The sequence below is a fragment of the Miscanthus floridulus genome, chromosome 16 (genome assembly GCF_019320115.1).
Source record: "Miscanthus floridulus cultivar M001 chromosome 16, ASM1932011v1, whole genome shotgun sequence".
Lineage (NCBI taxonomy): Eukaryota > Viridiplantae > Streptophyta > Magnoliopsida > Poales > Poaceae > Miscanthus > Miscanthus floridulus.
In genome coordinates this window covers 113,733,053-113,742,744 of record NC_089595.1, presented here as the reverse complement: position 1 = coordinate 113,742,744, position 9,692 = coordinate 113,733,053, and the positions used below count along the sequence as shown (strand labels likewise).

Here is a 9,692-nt window from a genome sequence, read left to right as displayed (position 1 = left end):
CCCATGTCGAAGTACCACTCCGAGGCACTCGGTGGATGCTGTGGAACGCCGGCGGACTGCAGTGCGACGTAGAGCGCGCTGGTGTCGAACGCGCCGCCGTTCGTGGGCGTAGTCGGGTGCGTGGTGGTCATTGCTTGTTGCGGGTTGAATGGCGGACGCGGTCAAAGAACGCCAGCTCTCGAGGCCTGGAAGGGCATGGGCTAGGCTTGGACCATGCCTTTCCAGGGATTGTAGCCCACGGCCCATGGCGCGGACTGCGTGGTGGAATTGGGGTTGTTGGAGCGCAGCGCACCGCCATTGCCGTGCCCACAGCCATGCTGCCGGTCCTGGTGTCTGTTGAAGCGATTGTTGCCACCGCTGTTGGTGCGAGGAGCAGTGGAGGAAGACGACCCATCCTTGTTCCCGCCGTGCACCGAGTTGGAGGAGCCGTGGTTGTTGTTGTCGCCATGGGTCACGGTGAGCGCCTGACCGGCTTCGGTGTTGGCGTCATGCTGGGCACTGAGCTCCTCAAGGATGAGGAAGAAGCGAGCGCTTTGGAAGGAGTGCGGCGGGTACTTGGACGTGATCACCGGCTTGACGTAGCGATACTTGGGGCTGAGGCCACGGAGGAGATTGAGCACTTGGCTCGGCTCGAAGACGGGGTGACCGATGTCGCACAGTTGGTCGGCAAGCCGCTTTAGCTTCGTGGAGTAGTCATTGATGGACATGTCACCCTGTTGGAGAGAGCGGAGCTCAGTCTCCAGGAACACGGCGCGCTGCAGCTCATTGTCCTAGAACAGGCTCTCGACGACGTGCCACAAGGAGAAGGCGTCATGGCGGTCGCGGCGAACAATATCGAAGACACCTTTGGAGACGGTGGTGAGTATCCAGTTGACGACGCAGGAATCCACCCGGCGCCACTCGCCATCGTGGTCCTCAGCAGGAGTGGTGGAGTGGATGTGACTCTCAAGGCCGAATTTACCGAGGGTGGACTCGAAGAACAGCTGCCACTGGCCCTAGTTGGCGTCGTCCATGTCGAGAATGATCGAAACGTGGTGGCCGATCGAGATGCCCTAGATGGCGGAAGCAGAGGCGGGGGCGACGGATAACCCACCATCAGAAGAGGAGTTAGAGACGCCAGAGTGGTTGGACCCGGGCGCCATTGGAGCAGTGGAAGAAGATGTGGTTGACGGATTTGGTGTAGGAACCTAGGACGATGATACCATGTAGAATTGTATAGATCAACTGGACAACTTGTATTGCTCTCAGGTGATTTACATATATAGTACAACTGTGGCAGTGGCCTTTGGCCAGCTACGTACAGGCGAGAGCGGGCGCGTGCTAAGCGGATCTACATGCCGTGGTGACCGCTCGAGCGTGGGCGCCGAAGTCGTGAGGTGCGCGCATGGCGCTGATGACTCGGGCGCATGGCCTAGACAGCCTCGGGCGATTCGAGAGCAGGTGGTGCCAACCGTGAAGACCTGGTCATGTGCTATCTGTTGGTGGAGACCGGATTCCGCTGACAGCCTCTGCTAGGCACTGCTTCTCAAGGTTCTCAGACTTGACAACAAAACTCTGTAACGTGTCTTGGTGAGAAACTCGTTCAACCTGCAGCACAGGAAAAAAAACAAGAGAGAAAAACTAAATCTCCAACCACCAACTGGAAATAGGCAAGATTAAAAGTGTCATGTTTTAGTATAACTTCACATCGTTTGGTATTACCAGCCGGAACGGCGTCGCCTGAGGCATGGCCGGTCGGGGGGGAGGCGACGGCGTCGGTGTCGGCGACGGATGAGGCGGATGGGGTCGGCGGCGGAGGTTCTTGGTAGCCGGACGGGGCTGGGCGACACGCGCGCGTGAGGAAGACGAAGCGGAGGAGGCTGGCGAGGTGTTTCGGGAGGAGGAGGCGGACCGCCGAAGAGCACCAACGCGGCGTCGAAGAGGCGCATGGAGCGCGGTGTCTTGGCAGGCGGTGGCGGCAGTGGCGATGGGCGATGAAGACGAAGAGTGAGGAGGAAGAAGAAACGGCCGCTTTATATAGGGGAGGGACCTTTAGACCCGACTCCTGTAAATGCCCGAAATTATTACCTTTATTCCCGGCTCGTAATACCAGCCCGGCTCGTAATACCAGCCGGGACTAAAGGTAATGTCACTGCAAACAGCTGGTCATTGACCGCTGTTCACGAAGTTACTGCAATCTGAAGCTACAAACGTCGGTGTTTGCATACAGTGGTACTACTGTTATGTCAGTGTAGTTTAATGAGACACTGATGTAAGGGTCCACAGTCCACTCGCTTTTAGTTTACAGTGGTACTACTGTTATGTCAGTGTTATTTCTGGTTGATGACAGGCGACAGGACATGTATCTGATGATCTGATCTCGCTTTTAGGTTGCTGCCGGGAAAGTGACGCGGGATCGATCGACCGGTAGAGCTTTAGTGATAAATTAACCCGGACTAAAGTTCCCTTTCTAATTTTGGACGGAGCCTCCAGCCGGGTAGACTTTTACTCCTAGTTGGAGAGACCAACCGGGAGTAAAAGTTAACCTTTAGTCCCGGTTGGTAGCTTTAATCGGGACTAAAGGTCCCCTGCAGCAAAAACCTGCCGCAGTAACCGTTGGGTAGGGACCTTTAGTCCCGGTTGAAGCTACCAACCGGGACTAAAGGTTTCTCTAGTTCCGAGCGCGAAAAATACCAGGACTAAAGCTAAATTTTGAAGTGGATCAAAAGGTGTTTCTCTACCGGTGTAAATATTACAAAATGTATTGCATTTAAAAGCTTAGTAAGATTTTTTGGTTATAAAAAAACATAGTGGCAAGAAAGCATTTCTAGAAGCTGACATCAAACAGACCATGGTTGGTTGGTACTACGATTAGGCATCTAGTGATAGGCACTATTCTGTGAAACCAAACAAGACAGAAAATAATTTATTCCCTTCCCATTACCGCTGTGGAACGGTCATCGATCTTTACGTTAACGTTGACTTTGTAGAACCAAACAGCAGCTTAGCGTTTGTGACTGCTTCTTTGATGGAAACATGGCAATCAGTCTGCATGCATGTGAAACCTTAACACTACTTTGAGTCTTGATCTCTGTACAAGGGCCAATCAGCAAGGCCAATAAGTGTGACCTCATCAGGTTCTCTAATCAGTACTACGCCTCTTGTTTATTTCAAACTGTAGAGCTACTGTGATATACGTTCAATTCTTTGTTTTTCATTTATATAGGTTCCTTGATGAAGTGGAATGAGCCAACCATAATATTAGAATGAGTACATTTACAAAATAATTTGGATCATCACGTGGATGCTATATATCCTACACTACACACCATCAATCCAACAATTAATAATGAGACAAACTGTACTGACTTATATTCTTGACTGAATAAATTAAATGACATGAAGTTTATAGAGCTTGTTACCCATAGAACTTTGTATGGTTTTATTTAAGGAGATCATCCAACTAGCTCCTAAAGAACAAACAAGTGTATAGCCTGTATTTATACATAATGATTCATGTCTCTTTGAGGGTCCCGCACACGGTTATTTATTTCAGCTGTGTAAAGACCATGGAAAAGGTGGAACTAGAATTGTAGCATATCAGTAACAATTTCGCATTTCTTTAATCATCCTACCTCTTGAGTAAGTTAATAGTAATGCAATAATTTATTCTAACCTTCCCATGTATGTGGGCTTTGTGCGCTCTATATGTGACGCTGTGGTGTCTACTTTGGAAACTTTTGCCATCATGACTACTTTGGTGCAGCGCAATTCTATGAACACTTGTAACCTTCGAGCCGCACACCAGAAACACTACATTCTTGAGACTTGCCAGCGGCAGCCTCCCCAATTGCCGGCCAACTGTGGTACTTGGTACATGTGGGATGGATCAATCAAAATCCTGGGTATGACCTGAATTCCTGAGGCCTCTCATGCTTATATATAGTAAGTACGGCCAATAGATATGCATACAGTAAGGACTACTTGCGTCATTCGCACGCTGCTATTGTATTGCTTCCATATATGTGGCACATATATATTGTGTTTCAATTCTATGGGGCAATTTAATTTGCACTGGAGGATGGGAACAGCCATTATATTGTTGGCTGTATAAACACTTGAACCTTTCTGCTACTGTAACAGAATAACCGCGAACTGTGACCGGGAACTATATATATATATATATGCAGGTGAGAGAGACGCACACACACACACCACTACCGGAAACCGGCACTTTACCGAGTGCCGGAGGTTTTGCCGAGTGTATTTTATTGGACACTCGGCAAAGATGGTCTTTGCCGAGTGCCAAATAAAATACACTCGGCAAAAAAAAAACACTCGGCAAAATACATCTTTGCCGAGTGCCAGAAAAAAGGCACTCGGCAAAGATGTATTTTGCCGAGTGTTTTTTTTCGGCACACGGCAAAATGCGTCTTTGCCGAGTGCCTTTTTTCTGGCACTCGACAAAGATGGAGTTTGCCGAGTGCCTTTGTTTTGGCACTCGGCAAAGAGGCATTTTGCCGTGTGCATTTTTTTGGCCCTCGGCAAATCAGTTTTTCGAATTAATTTTTGAGGCCCTAAATGAATTCAAATGAAAAACTTTTCAACTACAAAATTGTATAACTTCTCAAGATCTACAAAGTTTATTTTGGTCATTTCTTCATTTGACAAAGCGACAATAACGTTGTTCATAAAATCTACATCTCTCATATTAGTTTCATGAGAGTAGAAGAGAGATGTACAAGATGTGTGAACAATGTTAGTACCACTATGTCGGATGAACAAATAAATAAAATAAACTTTGTAGATCTTGAGAAGTTATGAAATTTTGTAGTTGGCAACATTTTGATTTGAAATCATCTTGTCATGCAAAAACGACGTTTGAATTCGAAAATTTTAAAATTTGAATTTTTTAAAAGACCTCGGATGGAAAAACTTCCTAAATGAAAATTGTAGACCTCCAAAAGTTATGAAACTATATAGTTGACAACTTTTTGATTTGAAATCATCTTATCATGCAAAACTACGTTTGAATCTCTCAAATTTGAAATTCGAATTTTTCAAACGACCTCGGATGGAAAAACTTACTAAATGAAAATTGTAGATCTCGAAAAAGTTATGAAACTTTGTAGTTGACCACTTTTTTATTTAAATTCATTTAGGGCCTCAAACAAGCAATTTACTCTCAGTTTGCCGAGTGTCTTTTTTCTGGCACTCGACAAAGATGGAGTTTGCCGAGTACCTTTGTTTTGGCACTCGGCAAAGAGGCATTTTGTCGTGTACAATTTTTTTTTCTCTCGGCAAATCAGTTTTTCGAATTAACTTTTTAGGCCCTAAATGAATTCAAATGAAAAAATTTTCAACTACAAAGTTGTATAACTTCTCAAGATCTACAAAGTTTATTTTGGTCATTTCTTCATTTGACAAAGCGACAATAACGTTGTTCATAAAATCTACATCTCTCATATCTCTCATATTAGTTTCATCAAAGTAGAAGAGAGATATATAAGATTTGTGAACAATGTTACTACCACTATATCGGATGAACAAATGACCAAAATAAACTTTGTAGATCTTGAGAAGTTATGAAATTTGTAGTTGGCAACATTTTGATTTGAAATCATTTTGTCATGCAAAAACAACGTTTGAATTTGAAAATTTTAAAATTTTAATTTTTCAAAAGATCTCGAATGGAAAAACTTCCTAAATGAAAATCGTAGACCTCCAAAAGTTATGAAACTATGTAGTTGACAACCTTTTGATTTGAAATCATCTTATCATGCAAAACTATGTTTGAATCTCTCAAATTTGAAATTTGAATTTTTCAAATGATCTCGGATGGAAAAACTTACTAAATGAAAATTGTAGATCTCGAAAAGTTATGAAACTTTGTAGTTGATCACTTTTTGATTTGAATTCATTTAGGGCCTCAAACAAGCAATTTACTCTCAGTTTGCCGAGTGTCTTTTTTCTGGCACTCGGCAAAGATGGAGTTTGCCGAGTGCCTTTGTTTTGGCACTCGGCAAAGAGGCATTTTGTCGTGTGCATTTTTTTTTCTCTCGGCAAATCAGTTTTTCGAATTAATTTTTTAGGCCCTAAATGAATTCAAATGAAAAACTTTTCAACTATAAAGTTGTATAACTTCTCAAGATCTATAAAGTTTATTTTGGTTATTTCTTCATTTGACAAAGCGACAATAACATTGTTCATAAAATCTACATCTCTCATATCTCTCATATTAGTTTCATCAAAGTAGAAGAGCGATATATAAGATTTATGAACAATGTTACTACCACTATGTCGGATGAACAAATGACCAAAATAAACTTTGTAGATCTTGAGAAGTTATGAAATTTTGTAGTTGGCAACATTTTGATTTGAAATTATTTTGTCATGCAAAAACAACGTTTGAATTTGAAAATTTTAAAATTTGAATTTTTCAAAAGACCTCGAATGGAAAAACTTCCTAAATGAAAATCGTAGACCTCCAAAAGTTATGAAACTATGTAATTGACAACTTTTTTATTTGAAATCATCTTATCATGCAAAACTACGTTTGAATCTCTCAAATTTGAAATTTCGAATTTTTCAAACGACCTCGGATGGAAAAACTTACTAAATGAAAATTGTAGATCTCGAAAAGTTATGAAACTTTGTAGTTGACCACTTTTTGATTTGAATTCATTTAGGGCCTCAAACAAGCAATTTACTCTCAGTTTGCCGAGTATCTTTTTTCTAGCACTCGACAAAGATGGAGTTTGCTGAGTGCCTTTGTTTTGGCACTCGGCAAAGAGGCATTTTGCCGTGTGCATTTTTTTTTGCCCTCGGCAAATTAATTTTTTGAATTAATTTTTGAGGCCTTAAATGGATTCAAATGAAAAAAAATTTAACTACAAAGTTGTATAACTTCTCAAGATCTACAAAGTTTATTTTGGTCATTTTTCATTTGACAAAGCGACAATAACGTTGTTCATAAAATCTACATCTCTCATATCTCTCATATAAGTTTCATCAAAGTAGAAGAGAGATATAAAAGATTTATGAACAATGTTACTACCACTATGTCGGATGAACAAATGACCAAAATAAACTTTGTAGATCTTGAGAAGTTATGAAATTTTGTAGTTGGCAACATTTTGATTTGAAATCATTTTGTCATACAAAAACAACGTTTGAATTTGAAAATTTTAAAATTTGAATTTTTCAAAAGACCTCGGATGGAAAAACTTCCTAAATGAAAACTGTAGATCTCCAAAAGTTATGAAACTATGTAGTTGACAACTTTTTGATTTGAAATCATCTTATCATGCAAAACTACGTTTGAATCTCTCAAATTTGAAATTCGAATTTTTCAAACGACCTCGGATGGAAAAACTTCCTAAATGAAAATTGTAGATCTCGAAAAGTTATAAAACTTTGTAGTTGACTACTTTTTGATTTGAATTCGTTTATGGCCTTAAACACACAATTTACTCTCGGTTTAGTATAATATATGAGGATAGATAACGGAATCTAAACAAAGTGATAGTGTAGCGCAGTGGTAGAGCAGCAGAGACGCTAGGGAGAGGTCGTGAGTTCGAATCCCGCCGGCCGCGTGAGCCGCGGATTTTGCGCAAAAAATGCAGCGACTTCGATGGAGGCGGGCGCGCGCTGGCCGGTGGTGGCCTCCCCTGAAAAAAAAAATGTTGTGGTTTTTTTGCTATTATTTTTGGGTTTTTTCGCATTTTTATTTTGCCAACTGTTTTTTCGGCACTCGGCGAAGTCTTTGCCAAGTGCCCGACAAAAAACACTCGGCAAAGTCTGTTTGCCGACTAAAATTCGTCGAGTGTCGTTTGCCGAGTGTTGACACTTGGCAAACCCTTTGCCAAGGGTTTTTTAGGCTTTGCCACCTCCTACCTCCTGATTCCCGTAGTCACACACACACACACACACACACACACACACACACACACATATATATTTTGTAGCTGGCTATGGAGTATACTCTCCCTATATATATATATATATATATATATATATATATATATATATATATATATATATATATATATATATATATAGGGAGAGTATACTCCATAGCCAGCTACAAAATAAGTTATTCCGTAGCCACCTCCGTTTACGATAATTTTATATACTAATTTACCATAATATCAATACATATTTACGATAGTTGGGTTACTATAACATATGGGGATATTTACCATAACGTTATAGTAAAACACTTAGTATGGAGTTACTATAATCTCATAAATTAACATAGTAATTATCATAACTCAAAGTGACTACAGAATAAGTTATTTTGTAGCCAGCTAAAGAGTAGTAGTTATATATAAAAGAAGAAGATGGATATGTACAGAAACAGCCTAATCAATAATTATCTTTCTCATGAGTTGGTGTAAACGTGTAAAGATCAGTAGATCGTGTATTTGACTGACATGGTAGTCGTGCAATGATGCATGGCAGTTATTATTGGCGTATACCCAAGTTGCACAGATGGAAGAATCTTGTGGATTAATTAGCTCATCAAGAAATTTATCAATACCCATTCATGTCATGCTGAGGACCCAAATGTAGCTGGTTAGCAATTTGGCTATAAATATAATGGGAAAGGTGGAACTTTACAAAGAGTCCGAGTATAAGGAATAATTTCTGATATCTCCTATAAGGAAATAAACGCTGAATATATATTCGACAAGGGTCAAGGGGCCATGAACATTTTGTAGCACGAGTCGGGCCTTCGGTTACTGCTGAGGAGTGTTGAGATGACACTGGCCGCGTTGTCCCACCGGTGCACTCACACGAGCTCGTGGATCCAGCCTAGGCGGCGGCGGTACAACAAGAGGGTGGGAGGCTTTGTTGCCGCGGTCCTCGCGACAGGGCGGGGTCACCGGAATGAGGTTTCCGTGACTGGCACCGGCGGTGATGGGTGCTGCCGCTGCGCCCAAGCCGCGAACAACGGGGCAGGCCACCATTGCTGCTCCAGTTGCCGAGCTGCCTTCCGCGACCAAGGGTGTGGGCCGCCATCGCCGCCTCTGTTGCCACTGACCAGACGGAGAGATGGGATGGATTTGTGGGCCGCAACAACCATCTTGTGCACGTCGAAACCTGGATCCGAGCACGCCCACAGTAGGATCAGCGTCGTCGACTCGAGACGACGAACCTGTACACGGTGGTCCTCTAGCTGGCGATATGGTCTTGGAGCATGAGCCCTTGCCGTCGCCTCACAAGGCAACGAGGGCACCATCTCCTCGCCATACAAGGGTGTTTGGTGCAAGAACTACAGGATGCAGACGGCACTCGGCGACGCGTTGTATGTACATGCCCTAAACAAGACAAAGACGCAACCTGTATTGATAATTAGTGATTCGTGCCTCTTCGAGGACCCTGCGGCATGGTTATTTCAGCTGTAAAGACCATAGAAATGGTGGAACAAGAATTGTACTTTATCAGTAACAATTCCACATTTCTTTAATTCCATCCTACCATGCATTTCCTCATGTCTCTCATCTTAAATAATTAAGTTAATAAAAATGCAGCAATTTATACTAAGCTTGCCATAATGGTGACGTTTTTGGCGCTTTGCAGGTGACGGCGTGACGCTAGTGTGGAAATATTTGTCATCATACTGACTTCCGCGAAGCGGCATGCTGTGAAAACTTGTAGGCTTCGAGCATAATGGTGCTCGATAGCAACATTACATTGCTTGAGACTTG

At 42.6% G+C, this 9,692-nt stretch overlaps 1 protein-coding gene across 1 annotated transcript; it reads right to left on the bottom strand.

Annotated features, from left to right (window-relative positions):
* Positions 1 to 200: 200 nt before the first annotated feature.
* Positions 201 to 707, bottom strand: LOC136511323 (uncharacterized). Its single transcript, XM_066505432.1, has one exon. It carries the CDS (start codon positions 705 to 707, stop codon positions 201 to 203), a length of 507 nt encoding a protein of 168 aa, XP_066361529.1.
* Between the last annotated feature and the right edge of the window lie 8,985 nt (positions 708 to 9,692).